This window comes from Lolium perenne, chromosome 2 (genome assembly GCF_019359855.2).
Source record: "Lolium perenne isolate Kyuss_39 chromosome 2, Kyuss_2.0, whole genome shotgun sequence".
In the NCBI taxonomy this organism is placed as follows: Eukaryota; Viridiplantae; Streptophyta; class Magnoliopsida; order Poales; family Poaceae; genus Lolium; species Lolium perenne.
Window position 1 is genome coordinate 113911585 of NC_067245.2, and position 19107 is coordinate 113930691.

Below are 19107 nucleotides of genomic sequence, written 5' to 3' on the forward strand. Positions count from 1 at the left end.
CGGCGGCAGACAAGTGGTAGTCGACGCCAAACCCTACAACGAGGCGAGGTAGTGGTGCTTAGAAACGGATTTGTTGGGCTTGGCCCATTTGTGCGGGAGCCACACGCGAACAAAGGACGACGAAAGTTAGACGTATTGGTCGATGGCAGAATAAGGAACATGTTCCTTCTTTTTAAGTAGTGTAGATTGTAAAAAAATCCGTTTTAAAAATTATTTTTTGCCATTTTCCATTTTTCTACTCCATTAGGTAAAAACAGCATTTTGTTTTTGACGAGATAACAACAGCAATATTACAAGTTCTTAAAAAAGACATTATTAGAAAAAAAAACTGCGGTTGAGGAAGATGGACGGACAGTTGGGTTCTCGCGTTCTATGTTGATCCGACGGTGGGGGAGTTGGGCGATTCCTCCCCAAGTCGCCCGGTCGACGGCTAGCTTGGAGAGGAGATTGTGCGGAGCGGAGAGCTCGGCCGTCAGTTTCCCTGATCCAAAACAAACATCGGCCAACTCCTCCATCCCATTTGCTCGCGCCGAGGAGCGGAGAGGAGCCACAGGTCGAAGACCGGCCGGCGCGCCGTGCGATGGGCGGCCACCTCTACGCGCTCGATTTTGATGGCGTCCTCTGCGACAGCTGCGGCGAAAGCTCACTCTCCGCCGTTAAGGTCTCCTCCTATCCCCTTCTTGTTTTTCTTCCGCATGTGGTTCCTCTGGCTATCTCCAAACGAACTGGATTCTCCGTGCAAACCCAGTTTCACGAGCACCAGCGGATCAGAGATCTCTTATAGTTTTTGGTAAGGAGAAAGAGAGACACAACATCACGGATCGCTTCCGGAAGCACGATTTTGTTAGTTTTACAATTTACAAAAAGAGATTAAGAGAGAGTCTGCGCGCACCGTAGCCCAGCGCCTAGAGGCAGAAATAGGGGGAACTGGGTTATTGATTTGAGAATTGAACAGGAGATGGGGACTCGAGGAGAAGATACTTGAAACCAGTTGAATCCAATGCTTCTCCTCGGGTCCAGTTGATCCACTGGTTTCAGACTTTTTTTGATATTTTTTTTTGGTTGTACCATGGTGTGTTGGTAGCACGGGTAGGAGAGAACATATCTACTGCTGTCATAGCTTGGGATGCTACCGTGCTCCCAAGCCATGGCAGCATAACAAACCCAGTCGAATGGATTGGTAGAAGATGTATCTATCAACATGCAACGTTTTCAACTCCAAATTCAGTTCACGAAAGAAAACAAATCAAGTTGTGGGAAGTACTAATTTCAGATTCTCCTCTGAAGACTACATTTGGTTACTATTTATGACTGGATTCGTCATTTTTTTTGTTCTCAATGTGTGCATGCAATTTGCACTTGAAACTTTGTAGCATTGTACATGTTGCTTGTGCCAAACCATGAACTCTCTAGTGAAATTTTCTGCCATGCATTGAGAGCACGACAGAACCTGAAGCCATGGTAGCTGGCATCTCCACAAAATCTTGTACCACAAGAGGTTCTCTCTTACTAAGTTTCGTCCCTTTCGTCACTAAGTTTGCTAGGGCCGACCTTTGTGCCATTGGTACCGTGCACAATGGCTAGTGGGTGGACTTATCCTTTTCCCATGTGTGTCAATGCATGTATTTTAGTGTTTGTTTGCACCAGTATCTAACTTTGTGTTTGATGTTTTGTTTCCGTTTGTCAGGCTGCAAAGGTCCGATGGCCTTGGGTGTTTGAGCTTGTCGACGCCGCCATGGAGGGGTGGATTGTGGAGCAAATGCACACTGTAAGACAATGTGCTTCCGACACACCCACATTTCATCTTTGAAGTTTGCATCTGAATAAGTATATCGGGTGGGCGATGGTTTTTTGATATGGCTGGAGCATCTAACACCATGTTTTAAGGCGGTGCTATCCATGGGCACTAAGCAAAACAATCCCGACATTTCTGCTAGGTTGGCTGTCGTTCTCGCCTTTGGGTTGGCATCACCTCTTAATAAGGAATCCGACACCTCGGCCGATTGATGGGCATATGAGCTCTATCTGTCTTCGTACTTGTCACTAGCTAGATGGCTGGGTGATTTCGTCGAATGGTTTAACTTCCATTTAGCTCCATATGTCGTTCATTTTGTTGAAGGGATCCATTTTAAGTTCAGGTTATATGGTTACACGTCAATGCATGTGTGATGGCTTGATGTTGATTGGTTGAGTTTCTAATTCCCTGGGGACTATTACTTTGTTGCTGTCTTGTGAAACGAGCATGTGTATTCAATATATACTTATATATATCATATTTGTGCACAAGAAGTTGTTGTTGCATGAAAATAAATGATTGGTCAAAGAATTTAGTTACTATCATATATGAGATACAAAAACAGAGATGGGTGTTTGAAAGATTATCATCGAAGGCCGCAAGAAAAAAATATTCCCAATCCTACAAGATTAAGCAAAAACTGCAATGACCAATGAGTAAAAAAGATAAAAGGCTAAATGTTTCCATTGAATCTGTTGCAAGCTTATAGATGCGCAGTCCGACTTCGACTAAATAGGAAAGCCCTTGAGATGTACAAGTAAGAGACATGCCAAAGGTTAAAACTTATGCACTAGGGAGAAGGTAAAAATCTTTCCTATTGGAGTGTAGAACCTACCAAGAAATTAGTACAAGAGATAATGCTCCAGTACAAATACAAATTGAAGAAGAGACTTGCCCAATAAGTATAAAAAATACACAAATGAATCAATGAAAGCTGGAGATTCTTCTTAGTTTGGTATCCCTTGCGAGCATCACCAGTACAGGATGACAAACATGGAACGTCGACTTTTCACTTCTACGTTTCATGATACAATTGCGCATTATCGCGTGATATGCTGCTGAAAGAAGAGTCAGCAATGGCTCCCTCTTTCTGTTTTTTAGTTCTGCAGCTTTAGTACTTACTGGATGGTCTTTTCATTTTTTATTTGACCATTGCATTATCTTTAGTTTTGACCTCTTGGTAGGTTCTACGCTGTGTTGTATGGAGTTTAGCATTCTCTGTGTGTAGTTTACTTGTAAAATTGTAAGTAGCAAGTCGAACTGTCCAATCATGTACATATCTTTAGCCTGCAATAGATACGATGAAAATGTCTAACCTTTTCTTCGTCTTGCCCCAGTGATCCTTGCAGTTTTTTGCTTAGTTTTGTTTGATAGGGTGGTATCTTTTTGTTGCAGCCTTTCATGACCTTGCAGTAATCTTTTTCTTTGTTACATTATATGTCAACTAGATTGTTCAGTCAAACACCTACTTTGATTTCCTCCTCCGCAACTTCTTATTTTTTGTTATTGTCATCTCATTGCCCAATGCTAGAGGTGCATGGAATGTCAGATGAAGTGCTTGTAATGTGTCTCTCTGTTTCATGTTTCGTGGATGGACTCTCAACTTTCTCCTTAGCTGCGCACCTTCCTTCTAGCATGAATGCTCCTTCCAGCCTGCTCTGTTCAAGCTCTACCTAATTATATCAGTGCTTACAAACTCATATCAATTACCTAAGCACACAACATGTTAATTATGTGTGAGGAATCAAAATTGTAAAATCTCTAGTGGTGTTTTTTCGATTTTTTTTGGTGCAATGGAATATATATGTTCATTGCCATGCAATACAGTTTCATAAGGACCATTATATTCATCTTCATAAGTTCTTGACCACGTGCCGATACTGCTTTAGAATGTTTTCCTCTGTTGCAGCTTCGTCCGGTCGTGGAAACAGGATACGAGAATCTCTTGCTTGTTAGGTTGCTTGTTGAGATCCTGGTTCCGTCTGCTCGACATTCATCGGTAAGTTTTTTAATACTCAAGTCCATTTGTAGAGAATTTATAAGAGGTCGCTAGTGATTGAATCAATGCAAATTTTCTAGCTGGATAATGTTTACATCTAGGTTATACGTGCAAGGTTTCAGAAGGGCTCAGCGTCCAAGAAATATTAGAGAACTGGTTAAAACTGAAGTCAACCATCATGTCTGAATGGAATGAAGATAGGGACTCTCTAGTTGATCTATTTGGCCGCATAAGGGATGACTGGATTGAAAATGATTTGCCTGGCTGGATTGGCGCTAACAGGTAACTAGTGTAAAAAATAGTTGGTATATGTTTTTATCCAATACAGTTGCAGAGAAATTAAGATATATTTAACCTTACACTCTCTGACTGAAGTATTGGAACTTGGAACACGCACTTGACTTAGAGAACCAGTTATAGGAGATCTTACTGTGTTTTGATCCAATAAAAGGACACAGTTCGTTTAGTTTGTTAAGAGTTGCACAGAATTTTTCTGTTTGGTAAAGATAAGGAATATAATACTCCCTCCGTCCATAAAAGGATGTCTTAGATTTGTCTAAACTTGGATGCATTTATACACTAAATAGTGTCTACATACATCCAAATTTTGACAAATCTAAGACATCCTTTTATGGACAGAGGTAGTATCAAATAGTGAAAAACTAGCATATGACCATGTGCTAAAGATAAGGAAAAGTTTATTGAGAGTTGTGCAGAAAGCTGTTCAGTTTGTTGGGAAAATAAATGAAAAAACAAACCCCGTGAGAACAAGAGAGGATAAGGAGGCAACAATTTGTTTTTCAATTTGTTCACACTGCAAGTTTTGAACAATAATTATGCAAAACTGCAGATTTTATCCGGGAACAGCTGATGCATTGAAATTTTCAAGCTCAGAAATTTACATAGTCACTACTAAACAGGTACCTTACTTTTATATCTAATCACTAACTTTTTTACTTATTTTTATCTACTGTGTCAAGCTTATAATTTTCTTTTATGAGTAATTTTCATGAACAATCAATATTCTAAATTATGGTTCTTATTAGATTGGATTTGGTTTATTTGATATCGGATGTTCGGTGATATATCATGAGTACGTACATCATTTTAGGTGGACTAACACATAGGAACACAATTCAGTGAGAACCTCAACCAAGTGAACTAGGCTCACTTTCGTACTGATGACGTCAATTCACAGCTCCAATTGTAGGAAGGTGCAATGGCAAACATCATATTGATATGGGTTGCTATGTTGATCCCTTAGACTGTAGAATATTAGGCTTCGTAGTATGCCAATGTACTGGGATATTGACCTATTTAACGAAGCGATAGGTTTCATGACTATTTAAGAAGTATATTAATCGGTGTCAGCTTTCCTGCAATGTTGAGATACCGGCTGACAAACTACAGATAATTCTGACTACTGTATCCAGGCATAAATATTTCATTAAATAATTTAGGAGGGAAATAATGGAATGATGTCTCCCATGTCTACTCATTTCATATGTATTCCATGGTTGCCTGGTGTGCATATGCAGCAGAGGAATCAACTTTTGATTGCCTTTTCAGGGCAGATTTGCTGAAGCACTACTGAAAGAATTGGCTGGAATAGAGATTCCGTCTGAAAGGATATATGGCCTTGGCACTGGGTTGGTCCACTACTACCTCCGTTCCATAATATAGGACGTTGCCAAAATGTCTTACATTAAGGAACAGAAGTAATACTTGTTTTCTCCTCTGCACCAGTAAAGAAGTTTATTTCTGAATCTATACCTCTTGCTTCAGCCCAAAGGTAAAAGTTCTCCAGCAACTGCAGCAAATGCCGCAGCATCAAGGCTTGACACTTCAGTAAGTCCCTACTATTACGCGCTTAAATAATATACCAATCTCTCTTGAAGTACTTCGCTGCCTTCCTCCTCAATTAGCTTGGACGTAGTTTACTATCTGGAGTTGACGATATAAAATCTTTTCTGTTTCCTGTTTAAAAAGAAATACATTCTGTTTGTTTACACTTGATTGGATGAGCTATCAAAACATTAAGCATGCCAATTAAATGAAAGAGTTATTTACATTTACCAGATGACTTATACTATGTTTTTTTTTTCCTGTAAAGATCTTTTGCAATGTTTAGCATGGATAAATATAGCAAATTGATTGTTTCGAGTTACAAGTTTCACCATGCAGAGGGTAATATTATCATCGTAAAACTCATGCAAAGAATGATAGTTTCCTGAAGTGGTCATCCTTTTCTTTTAAGAATAACGTTGAACTGTTGAAGTGAAGTAATAGAACAAAGATCTTAAAGTTTTTTTTTTCTCTATCCATTCTATCTTACCAGTTTCATTGAGGATCGCCTCGCAACTCTGAAGAATGTGATCAAAGAGCCGGCACTGGAACGATGGAACCTCTACCTAGGCAAGTTGTAGTAATTATTCAACCGATGTGATGATTAGTTGTTAGACTACTTTATCCAGCTGAATCTTTCGGATGCCATTTTTGCAGTGAATTGGGGATACAACACACCTAAAGAGAGGGAGGAAGCAAGCGACATATCAAGAGTCAAAGTCATTGATCTCTCTGACTTCAGCAGAAATCTTAAATAGCTGGAAAGGATGCAAATCATCAAACTGAGTTTTCTTTTCTGGTGACCCTATTTGACTTGATACACACGGGTTCATTCGCCCTTCGCAAACACTATCTCATCGTAAAAACAAATACATCGTGCCTTCTGTCGAGACATTCACTAGCCTTGCAATCGTAAAGTAATAATTCGGGTCTCTCCTTTCCTTTCGTTGTGAGGTAGCGGCATCGATTCCTTGTTTAGCTGGAGTGAGAGTTTTCCAAAATGCAAAGTCTTCCAAAGGGAACCATGTATCTGAAGGCAACGGGTACTCTGAAGGATACGACTATCTAAAAGTCAATGTACGGCTCTCATTTCCCCCCCAGACAGCTCTCAGCCATCTACAGTACTTGGCCTCCTCTTCCTTCGTCGCCGGGCAGATCCGGAGCCACTCCGCCGGAATAGCCGGCCGGAGGCAGTGAAGGTGACGCGCCGGAGTAGTATAGGTTAGTTTAGGTCTTTCTTTTTCTAGATTTGCTGTTTACCCTTGTGGATCTTGGCTTGATGCCCGTGTTGAGGTGGTGGCGGTGGAGTCTGGGCTTCTCCATGCTGCCGGCGGCGGTGATGCAGCTGCTCGTGGTGCTCCGGTGGTCGGAGCCAGATGCGAGCGGCGGCACGACGGCGTCATCCTCTCCAATAAAGGCCTTCTTCGAGTCTCCAGATCTGGGCAAGATCGTTGTCGATCCCCCTCTCTCTAGCCACCGTGGCGGTGGAGATTGGGAGAGGATCTCCGACGACCCTGCTTTTGGCAGATCTGCGGGCTCTCCTCTGGACTGGCGTCGGCGACCTCGTCTGCAGCCGGCTCTTTGCGACGACCTCTTCATCTGGATTCATGGTGATCTCAAAAATCCAATCCAGTTTGCTTCCTGGGTGGCGCGGCTATTACTCTGGCTTCCACAAGATTCGCCGGAACTGCTCCTCGCCCCCTCCTTCAACCTCCGGCGGGAGGCCCTCTTCACCTTGCCATTTGACGGCAAGGACGCGGCTGGCGATGGTGGCAAATGCATCGCCGGCGAGGTCGGGATTGGCATGAGGACTCGATGGCGTTTTGGAAATTATTCTAGGGTCCTTTGTGCAAATCGGAAGGATATGGTTGTAATTTCCTTTTCTTTCAGGTCCTTCCTGCAGTATTGTAAAAATTTTGTTTATTAATGCCAGTTCTGGGACCTTCGGGTCCCTTCCCCTGTTCAAAAAAAAAAAAAGTCAATGTGTATCCGAAGGCAACCGATGGGCGACCCATGGGTTGAATGGACAACGGTTGGCGAGGGGCAACCGGCATGACGTGGCCTGGTGTTGAACGACGGTCGACCCAAGCAGCGGCCGCTGATCTACGAAGGCGATACCACCGCAGCCATGAGCCTCTCCTATTTTCTCATCCTTCTAGGGTCTTGTTTGGAACTACAGTTTTAAACCTTTTTTGGTATAGAGTTTTTGCAAGAATTAGTGAAGATAATACTTTAGAGTATTGAGGGAAACTGTTATAGTCATCCAATCCCTATAAAATCCTAACCCTATCCCAATCCACTAGATAGGGGTAGAGTATTGGGATTGAAAAAAATGTAAAATTTGGGGGAAAATGGAGATAAGCGAGGATTGAGCTCACTCAGTACCCTAGTAAACATGCTTTTAAAAGTAAGTGGGACTTAAAATTTGGTAAAGTTATCTTCATTAATCCCCACAAAACTCTAGTACCAATTACCAAACAAGGACTTACTGGAGTTAGTGGGGTAATTCCCACCAAATTTCAAATCCTCATTTATTATAAATGCATGTTTGGTGCTAGAATGTGAGCGAGTTTAATCTTCGCTTATCTCCATGTTCTCCTAAATTTTAGTTGATTTTCACAACACTCTAGAGTATTATCACCATTAATCTCCACAATACAGCAGAGGTTTCACCTAATACATTAAGGTATTATCCCTACTAATTCTCACAACACTCTAAAGTATTATCCCTACGAATCCCCCAATACTCTAGACTAGTACCAAATAAGGCCTAAGAGTGCGAGGAATCCAGAGAAGGATCCAACACTTCGCTTCCACCACTTAAAGTGAGGAGGAGATCCTCGATTTATACGGAAAAATTATGAAAATTACATGACATGCCGACAAGTTATGGCTGTGCTCTCAAGTCCCCTCACATGACGGAGGGTAGCAGGCTAATTTTCTCAACAATATTATGGCATCTAACATATTACTTCTGAGATTTCGCAAAAAAAGAACATATTACTTCAGTCTTCAGTAACCCTAAGATTTAATTACAACTTTGCAATGGGTGGTTAGGACTTGAAAAGACTGCCCTAGTATTAGTAGTTTTGACCTTCAATATTTTCTCTCTTAGAATCCTGGTACTTACGAATTCGATATGCGACGCTTAAGGGCTTGCAATAACGGTGATGCGAAAATAACAACATGGCGCCTTTTGTAAGTCATTTGATATTGATCCACCACACAATCGGTGCCGAGGCAGTTAGATCTGACAACATGTAAGCTAGCATGCCGATACTTGTAACTTATACACGTAAAACAAACCCCAGTCCTCAAAGTTAATTTTCGTTTTCGGCAGGCAAAGGTCGTTTTGCCGCCTATCGCTTTCAAGCCTCACCCAACTCGGGGCTAGGCTAGGACACACACCGTTAAGATCGGCACGCATGGCTAGGCTGGGATGCCATTAATTTTGTGTATAGAACACGGAGCCTCCCAGTACTACCACGCCACGCAGAAAACGAAGCGGACGGGTGCGTGTTGCGCCCACGCATCGGTGCGCAGACACATTCTCAGCGTAAATTTAGACCACGATCACATCCTCACAGACAGTGCAAACATGCCCTAATATAAAATGTTTTGGCAAGCTTACGTTAGTAAGCAGATGGTATTTAGTCTCAAAATACAGAACTCCAAACTGGTTCGTGAACAGATGACATCTACTCCATCCATACGTTAACATCTTCACCTCAAAATGTGGATTGTAATTGAAAGCCGAGATGCAACCACCGATGGCATTTAGGCTTAGTTTGGCACCTAATTTTTTCTAAAACCGAAGTATTATCAAAATGTAGTATTTTCTGTCTAGGCAACAAATACTTCAATTTTGAAAAAAGAAGCCAAGATCTTGTTTTTCTATATACTTCAAAATCAGTGCAGCAGTCCTCTCAAAAAAAAAAAAAATGAAAAATCAGTGCAGCATTGTGCAGTTTTCTGAAAAAACGAAGTACGGAGTACTATAATTTTTGCTGCAATCAAACACCTCAAAGTATCCAGTACCACGGTATTTTGAGAAATCAAAGTATTTTTAGAATACTTAAAAAAAACGTTGCTGCCAATTGCAGCCATCTCAAAATACAGAACTCTAGGTGGTCTGAGTATCAATTTGTAATTTTCTTTACATTTTAGGTTATTTATACTACTGTTGATTATTAGATCGGTGAATTTCTTGAGAAAAAAATACAGAACTCCAAACTGGCGCTTGTTTATACTCGCTTTGATCAGATCAGATCCCTTCGAATGGACAATGAATTCGGTTAATAAAAGGTTCAATTCGATTTGAAAACCCGATACAAAAAGATGATTGAAGCCGCCTTCCTCGCCACTGGGCAATGGCCTAGTCGAGCCCCAAATCACCGTCTTTCACCTCGCGGTTGCGAAACTTACCATTGACCTCCCAGATTACAGCAGCCATGTTACTCAGCGGCCGCCGCCACCACACCTTCTCACCGCCCATCACCTCCCACTCCCAGCCTCCCAGTGGACTACGGCTTCTCAAGACCACAACGCCCAGAGCCTCGATCCAGGCATCCAAGAAACCCCCACCGCGCCCATGGCCGGAGCCAAGGCGGCAATGGCGGTGGCGGCGCAGCAGCGGCGACGCCGTCCACGTCGAGGCCAGCGTATCCGGCGGTGGCAGCGAGAAGAAGAGCTTCTGGGCGGCGGTGAGTCTCATCATCGGCACGGCGGTCGGGCCGGGCATGCTGGCGCTGCCGTCGGCCACCATCCGCTCCGGCATGCTCCCCTCCACCGTCACCATATTAATCTCTTGGGCCTACGTCGTCTCCTCAATCGTCCTTGTCGCCGAGCTCAGCTTCGCCGCCATGGAGGGCGGAGGCGTCGACGAAGTCAGCTTCACGGGACTTGCGTCGAGCACCTTGGGGGCGACATTTGGCGGTGTCGTCGCCGTCGTCTACGCCGCTCTCAGCTTCTCCCTCATCGTTGCGTGCGTCGCTGGCATCGGCTCTCTGGTCTCCCAGCTCTTCCCGGCTGTGAATCTGGTCACAGCGAATGCGCTCTTCCCGTGCTTCGCTGGCGTGCTCATTGCGTTCTACCCGTTCAAGGCTGTAGATGGCGTCAACCGTCTCCTCTGTGGCCTCATGCTCGTCTCCATCACCGCGCTTGTGGTCACAGGTGTCTCTGTCGGCCGGAGCAGCATGCTGAATTCTCTTGGCTACGCCTGCTGGAGCCCTAGTGCCATCTTGCCAGCCATTCCGGTCACTGTGCTCACACTCGGTTTCCACGTGATTACTCCATTCATCTGCAAGATTGTAGGGGACTCGGTATATGATGCACGCAGGGCAATACTTATCGGAGGTGCTGTACCATTGATCATGGTTCTGTCATGGAATGCGGCCATTCTTGGATTGGCAGGTGCGTCCGGGAATGCAAAGTTTGATGACCCTATTAAGCTTCTTCTCTCGGTGAATCCAGCGGCGTTGGCAGCTGTTCGAGGCTTCGCCTTTGCTGCATTGGCAACGAGCTTGATAGGATATGCAGTCAGCTTCCCAAAACAGTTGTCAGACACTTTGGAGTTGATTGTTAAGAGATTTTCTCCGGACCGAGGAATTGTGGATTCCGCTGGTGCTGGTGGTGGTCGTGGTAGAAATGGGGTGATTCTGACATGGACTGTGCTGATCATTCCAATATTTATTGTATCATTCTTCTCGACAGCGTTTGCCAATGCGCTAGATTTTGCTGGGGTTTATGCAAACTGCTTCCTGTTTGGGATCCTGCCCCCTGTGATGGCTTGGATTTATCGGACACAGAAGAGAAAGAGGTAATGTTCATTAGGCCATATCTTTTGCAAAGAATATTGCATATAGCACCACAGCTAAAAATATGAAGTCTAGTGGTCATATGTACTTGCTGAAATAATGGAAAACAAAGTGTAGAGTTGTTAAATACATAATCAAGATTCAGGAGTGCTAACTTATGATCAGTGTCTTGGCTAATATCCATCAGCATTGGTAGATGACGACTAAGTAACGAAATTAAGTGTTGCTTTGCTGTATAAGTAACACTAAGTTCGGTCAACAATTGTCTGATATTCAACAGTTAAGTGTTTTATTAACTGGCTCAAATGCTCCAGTGGCTTTTCAGTAAACATGAAATGTTAATTGGTACTAGTCTCCTTTGAAGCTCAAGTTACAAGATTTTCTGCTTTGTTCCACCTTGTTTCCACAGAAATCCTGATTACTGCTCTGTTGATTATGCACTAGTTAGAGAAATCCTACAAGTCTCAAGTAAAATTTGTGTATAAAGTTGGAGAATGTCTGGTTTCTATATCTTGCGAAGAAAGCATGAATTCGCGGGACCTGTTGAGTTCCCACAACGGTACATTTACTTCTTTTAATGATCTAGCATTATATGTTCAACTTAACATAGAAATGAAAAGGTCAAGCCGACAACCATCAATTTAGTGGGATCTAGATTCTGGCTATATTGTCTGTGTTCATAATCAGTACAGTGATTCACGAAGGTAAATTTATGGACATAAAGGCTGTAACATCAGGAAATTTTCATGCCCAAGCCCTCCAGCATTACCAATGAACTATGCATGGATTCCATATTGTTGCACTTTTTAATCGAGAAACGCTGTCTGTTTCTTTTGAACTTTTCTACAGAAAAAACTACAACTCAAATTAGCACAATGCAATCACTTGCTTCTCCAGTCTGACAACAGAGCATCTCAATCCATGGGCAATGCAGCACATGCTTGTCCAGCCCTATCCTCAACCTCTTTTTTAGATATGAGCATTTCACTCTTCTAAACTGACACTATTTACAGGTCTGGTTTGTGTAACCAATACATCGCTTTATCAGTTCGCGTTAAGCAATCATCTGTCTTTCCTCGTTCTGTACTCAAACAGCAGAACCCTTACGTCTTGCTTTTAGAGAACATGACAGCCTCTTTTGTCATCACGTGTGTTATCAGAATCATGTAATATGCTAATTTATGTGATAGGTGACATGTATTTTCAAAAATACCTTATTTTGTGAAGTATAATACAATTTATCATATAAATAGATTAGGTTAGCATCAATACTTTGATTTTCTGAACTGTAGACTTTCCACTGTGTTCAACATATCATCATCATTTCACTGTACTGATCCTAATTTTTGTTATGCTGCTTCATCCTCCAGCTCACCTGATTCACGTGAAGATATTTTGCCTGGTGGAAATGCTGCTCTCATGATGCTTTTCAGTGCAGCGGTGGTCCTAGCATTCTGGCACTAGTAGCTAAGTATATTATAAACACATTTGATCATACCAACTAGTTAGGAACCCATTGTATCTAGTGTTCGTTCGCAACTTCAGTTCAGTTAGGACTTCAAAGGTCTCCAGCTGTTTATTTGGACTGGTGATTACTATGCCAGTATGTCCTAAAGGTTACAAGCTACGGTTACATACATACATATTGAGCTTGGACTACAATGTATGGTTGAAGCTTTAGGTGCATTTTCTCCCTCATGGTTTTAGTTCTTGTATATGGCTATACCATTGATGTAGCTTCTTTGGGCCATATCCCTGCAATGTTGATCCAGGCTCGAAAGTCGTTCCGTTTTATGAGCGTAAGAAGTCAGTTTTGGTAAGGGAAATATCTTGTAATTCATTAGTGTTTGAAAACTTGATTAGATCGTACTCACCATTCTTATTACAGTACTATTTTAAAAAATGCCGCAACACCAAAATTTTGTCAACAAACCGTTTAAGCCATGTCCATGAGCATGGTGTGTTAAACGACACTGCCACACAGTCTTATGGCCAGAAAGCTTGGTATCATTTTTACGCATAGGCCCAGGTCCAGAGCTTGGTATCTGTATTTTTATTACTGGTGAACAATCTTGATGCCACAATATGATTAGTTAGTTTGCTTTACCACTTGAAGTGTGCTGTACCCTAAGCACTAATTTAATGTGGTTGCCGTTTGATATGATCGTTTCCTAACCTAAATCGCATGCCTTCTTATATTCACATCTTGTCTTTAGGTGGCTACCCCTGCCTGAATGTTTCCAACCCTACTGGAAGACAAGATGCCCTTTTGGTACGAGTAAAAGCTAATTTGCCAGATATCAGTTGAAGCGGCGGTCCTGCTCCATATACATGACTTCGATTCAGATTTCATACTGTTACCTTTGTGATTTTAAGATTCAGTTGTGCCGAGAGCCTAAAAATCCATCGTGTCTATCTGAACACGCTGCATTATGAAAACGGTTGAGAATTAGCTTAGGGCTCAGTCATATCTTCCACCGTTAGATCAACATGTCGTGATTCGTGTGGTGGCCTCCTTATCCTTATCTCCCGTCTCTTCTTCCCGGCGATGAACATGTTACCCGGAGCCACTGATGGCGCGGCTGGCCGCAACGGAGACGGTGGAGCAAAGAAACATAGGGTGGGGGGTGGTAGGGCATGCCAACGCCAGAGAGGATGCGGCCACTCGCCGGAGTTAGAGGGATGGCCAGGGAAGCGCCGGACCGTGGATGGGGAGCTTGGGGTAGGGCGGTCCGGCCGGCGGTGGTTGCGAGGAAGGCATGGAAAGGGGCGGCGCTCGTTAGAGGTGGGGAAGAAGATCGGGCGATGCATCTCATTGGAATTACACAAAAAAATATTTTTCATCGGAAAGAGGTCTACAAATACTTTTTGGCGCATTAGAGTGATCCTTATGAAAAACATGTACTCGGCTCGTAAAGAAGAATTAGGGGTCTGACTTCTGTAAGGGTGTGTTTGGTTCCAGAACGCGAAGGAATGGGATGGAATGGTTCCGTCCCGAGGTCACGGAACAGTTCCGACCCTGTGTTCGGTTCGGAAAGGAACGAGGAATGGAATGGTTCCATATTGTGTTCGGTTGGAGAAACTGGGACGGAACGGAATAGCCATAATCATGGCCTAAACATAATTTTTTTTTGTCCAAATCAAAATTAACACGGTCCTAAACACAATTTTTTTGTGCAAACCAAAATTATCAAATAGCAAAGCCCCCGCCCCTCGCGTGTGCTCTGCCGCCGCCGCGTGCGCTGGCCGCCGTCGGGCGTGCCTCGCCGCCGCCCGCTTGTGCCGCTCCGCCGGATGAGCTGGCTGCCGCCGGCGTGCCTCGCCGCAGCGCGTGCTGGCCGCCGAACCTCATCACTGCCGCGTGCGTGCCTTGCCGGCGCCGGGGTTCCTCGCCGCCGCGCGCATCATGCTTGCCGCTGCCGCGTGTGTGCTGGCCGCCACCGGGCGTGCCTCGCCGCCACGCGCATGTGCCGCTCCGCCGGGTGAGCTGGCCGCCGACGGGCTTGCCTCGCCACAGCGCGTGCTGGCCGCCGAGCCTCATCGCTGTCAGCGCGTGTCTGGCCGCCGTCGGGCGTTCCTCGTCGCCGCGCGCATGCTGGCCGCCGCCGCACGTGCACTGGCTGCCGTCGGGCGTGCTTCGCTGCCGCACGCGAGCTGGCCGCCGCTGTGAATGCTTGGCCGCCGCGCACTGAGAGAGTTTTTTTATTTCTTAGGTGATGTACTGATGATTAACGCCTCGTTCCTCCAGATTCTGCCGAATCGGTGGGATGGGTTCGTTCCGCATCTTTAGGGTATATTCCATTTCGAGGAACAACTTGATTCCATTCCTTCTACCAACCGAACATAAGAATGGGTGCTAGGTGCGGAACCGTTCCGTTCCATTCCACCTGATTCCGGAACCGAACACACCCTAAGTGAAACGAATCAGAGCGGTGGAGCTGTGGAAGCATCTGAAAGCTGCAATTTTCATTTGTGCTCGAATCATGTCACCCTACTTGTCGTTTTTTTTAATAAACCTACTTATCGATTTTAACAAGGACATTTCTCTACACCTCTGCTCATGAACATCGGTGGTAATTGCCTTAACATTCATGCAATTGTGTAGTAACATATTACTTCAGTGTTCAGTAAACCTAAGTTTGTAATAGGTGGTTAGGACTCCTCATATTAGCAGTTTGGACTTCAATATTTTCTCTCCTGGACCTAGTAATTACAAATTCGATATGCAGCGTTTAAGGGCTTGCAATAACTGTGATGCGAAAAGCAACAACATAGCGCTTTTTTGCAATTCGGTGTATAGCGATCCACCGCACAACATGTGTCGCCGCAGTTAGATCCGCCAACATGTAAGCTAGCATGATGATACATGTGGCCTACACACACCATGTAAATCGTCATGTAGAACATGCCCCTTAGAGCATGTCCACTCGCCCCAAAAGGCCCCCAAACGTCTTTGGAGGACACCGGAGCTAAAACAAACGTCCTAGTCGGTCTCCTCAAAGTCACCTTACGGCCGGCACATATCGTTTTGCCATTCGGCGCTCCCAGGCCGCACCCAACCCACGGTGGGGGGAGGGGGAAGGGGGGCGCCCAATGAAGCTGAAAACGGCATGTGCCAGCGTTGTTCGTGAAAGTGGGGAAAAAACCCAATTTCGCCCCTTTCTTGCCCACCCCCGCCAGACCGCTTTTGACACTACCTCTCACCGCCTCCACCGTTTCCCACCATAGGAAAAGGAGGTACCGCATAGAGAACAGACCCGACACTCACCTCGTCGCCAATCAGCCCTAGATCCATCATTGTAGTCGTCTGTCGACAGTTCCGGGTCCCCTCCTGGCCGCCCTACCCATGGGATGTTCATCGAATTTCCCGAGATGGATTCTGGCGATGAGGAGATGGCCGCTGGAGGAAGAGGCCGATGCTGTTGTTGCTTTCATCGACGACGACGATAATATATATGGAGATCCTCTCGGCTGTCCTAGCCATGTATGCCCGGGATTCAACCGCGGCGTGGAGGATCACGACCGGGGTAGTGCAAGAGCAAGCCGAGGCAGAGGCTAGAGGGGTACTACATGTTATAGGTCGACTGCTTCGCCGATGATCCAACACACTGTTGTTTCAGTATGAACCGGAAGCTATTTATGAAGATTGTGTTGGCCGTTAAAGAGTACGACAACTACTTCATTTGGAAGCAAGATTCTGTTGGCACCATTCTTTTTTTCATCGATCTAGAAGTGCATGGATACTTTGAGGATGGTTGGCTATGGAGCTCCTAATGATACACAAGACGGCTGCATGTGTATGGCCGAGTCCACTGCACATGTTTGCATGTATCGATTCTGTAGGGCAGTGGTGGTAGTGTTTGGAGAACTATACTTGCCGTCACCCACTATAGAAGACACTGCCCGAATCATGGCAACAAATGCATTAAGAGAATTTCCTAGGATGCCCGGAAGCATTGATTGCATGCGTTGGCACCGGAAGAACTATCTATTTTCTTGGCAAGGAATGTACAAAGGTCACAAATGAGGTTGCCATGTGATACTTAAGGTAGTGGGAAATCAATATCAATGGATTTGGCATTCATTTTTCCGTATGGTGGGATCTCACGATGACATCAACGTGATGTAGTGCTCCAATGTGTTTTCCAAGCTTGTTGAAGGTTGTTCTCCTCCGGTGCACTATGTGATTAATGGCTACGAGTACACCAAGGGATACTACCTGGCAGAAGGAATCTATCCAAGACGGGCAACATTTGTGAAGAGAGTCTCATGCCCTACACTGGAAAAAGAGCTTGGTTTGCTTAGTGCCAGGATGCTTTCATGAAGGATGCCGAGCAGGCATTTTGTGTGCTCCAAGCTCGATTTGCGATTCTCCGGTTCCCAGCTCTTACTTGGTCGAAAGATCAGATGATGGATGTGATGACTACATGCGTGATCTTGCACAACATGATCATTGATATTGACTGGGTGCATCCAGTACTTGACCCTGAACCATAGCTCCGGCAGGATCCTCTTGCGGAAGTTGGTGGTCCACGTGTTGTCTGCGTTAGTTGCCTTCCTCGACACGAGTCAGGAAGTTCGAGATGCGGCTACTCATCACTAACTGCAAGACGATCTAGTGGATCATCTGTGGATGCCTCAAAGGAGAGCCCTAGTTTTACGTGATTCACCTTAGTAAACTATTTATGAGCTTGTTTTATTATGTAAATTATGCTTTTAATTATGTGAGTCATTGGTTGGCGGGAACATATTTATTTGAACACGTGGGTCGAATGGTTGTTTTGGGAGGCCGTTTGGGGCCCTGGCTGGAAAAACTTCCGCCCCCATATAAATCGCCCCCCTATTCGGCCGACAAAACGCCTTTGTTAGGCGCTGTATGGGGAAGCCGAGTAGAGATGCTCTTAGCAGCTCCAATAGCCGTTTGGGGGCCCGACAAATTTTTAGGCCACACCGGCGCACGGAATAATGCGTCGGCACCATTCAGAGTCTAATAGAATCGCCCGCGAACCCGTGTCGGCCCCTTCGTGTGAGGCGTCGAACGGGCGCGGCGGTGCCTCATGCCACGTCGGATGGAAGTCCTTGGGACCTCTTTGGCCGCTGAATGAGCGTTCAAACACGCGTCGGCGGACTACGACGACTCCACTTCCGAGGGCGCCGAAGATTAATGGCGCCACCGCCCACCTACCTTCGCCTACCTCTGGTCATGCAAAATAAATGCGCTAGCAATGCATACTGGCATATGCGCTCTACCACCCCCACTCCTGCCTCTAGGTATAAAACGGGGTGCTCGGGCACCAGTTCCTTACGCAAACCCAAGCGCCGCCCTCCACCTTCTCCTCCATGTGATTCATGGAAGGTTCTAAGGGCAGCGGTCGTGAAAATGGCCTCCAAAGAGGTCGTGATAGGGGGCAGGGGCAGTGGCCGCGGTGCATATTCCCCAGCGTCTGAACGCTCACCCTCACCTAAGGAGGAGATGTATTGCTTCAATGACAAGTTCTTCAAGTTCATAGTCCTCATCACCGAGGACCCTTTCTGCGCAAAAATCCTCATGGGGAAGTTCGTGCAATTTCTCGTCGGCCGGGGTGCACCAGCGGGAAGTCAGCTGCGGCTTTTGCCGGTGGCCTATCCAAGTCATGTTCGATGGGCGAGGTCAGATGTTTCTCCACACCGGCTAGAAGAGGTTCGCCTTCACCCACAACTTGGTGGTCGGTTGTTTGCTGAACTTCAAATAAGAAGGTGGACGATCTTAGGGTGAAAGTGTTTGAGGGCACATGGTGCCGCATGCGCTACCACGACGATAGCGAAGTTTAGGTTTTCAGATGTTCTTCTTTTGCAGCGAAGATAATGAAGACCATTAGAAACCTCTATTATAGATTTCTAGATGTTCTTCCTTTGCAGCGTAGCTAAGGAGGACCAACAGAAGCCTCTAGTATAAGTTTCTGTATATTCTTTCTTCACAGCAAAGAAGGCGAGGGCTAGGTTTCTGGATGTTTTTCCTTCTCAGCGAAGAAAGCGAGGGTCAGCAGAAGCATCTAGTAATTGAATTTGAATGAAATATAAATAAAATTTCGTAGTTTGTTTATATTTACTAGCATTTGTAAAGTAAAACCTCTGTAGTGGCAATCAATATATCAAATTTACAGAAAAGGAAA

General features: G+C 45.0%; 2 protein-coding genes across 2 annotated transcripts; both read left to right on the top strand.

The window, feature by feature from the left end:
- Positions 1–437: 437 nt before the first annotated feature.
- LOC127333609 (uncharacterized) lies at positions 438–6537 on the top strand. Its single transcript, XM_051359998.2, has 9 exons — positions 438–661; positions 1688–1768; positions 3705–3794; positions 3910–4076; positions 4645–4714; positions 5364–5443; positions 5580–5642; positions 6133–6209; positions 6297–6537. Exons 1-9 carry the CDS (start codon positions 581–583, stop codon positions 6395–6397), a joined length of 810 nt encoding a protein of 269 aa, XP_051215958.1. The 5' UTR covers positions 438–580; the 3' UTR covers positions 6398–6537.
- A 3443-nt stretch (positions 6538–9980) lies between these two features.
- LOC127333608 (uncharacterized) lies at positions 9981–13141 on the top strand. Its single transcript, XM_051359997.2, has 2 exons — positions 9981–11457; positions 12826–13141. Exons 1-2 carry the CDS (start codon positions 10091–10093, stop codon positions 12917–12919), a joined length of 1461 nt encoding a protein of 486 aa, XP_051215957.1. The 5' UTR covers positions 9981–10090; the 3' UTR covers positions 12920–13141.
- The last annotated feature ends 5966 nt before the right edge of the window (positions 13142–19107 follow it).

What these genes read in the sequence shown, in the direction of transcription:
- LOC127333608 (XM_051359997.2), top strand. Translation starts at nt 10,091, where the DNA reads ATGTTACTCAGCGGCCGCCGCCACCACACCTTCTCACCGCCCATCACC. An exon ending in CGGACACAGAAGAGAAAGAG is followed by an intron (nt 11,458 to 12,825) that starts GTAATGTTCATT and finishes TTCATCCTCCAG; the next exon opens with CTCACCTGATTCACGTGAAG.
- LOC127333609 (XM_051359998.2), top strand. Translation starts at nt 581, where the DNA reads ATGGGCGGCCACCTCTACGCGCTCGATTTTGATGGCGTCCTCTGCGAC. An exon ending in TTGTGGAGCAAATGCACACT is followed by an intron (nt 1,769 to 3,704) that starts GTAAGACAATGT and finishes CCTCTGTTGCAG; the next exon opens with CTTCGTCCGGTCGTGGAAAC. An exon ending in ATATATGGCCTTGGCACTGG is followed by an intron (nt 5,444 to 5,579) that starts GTTGGTCCACTA and finishes CTCTTGCTTCAG; the next exon opens with CCCAAAGGTAAAAGTTCTCC.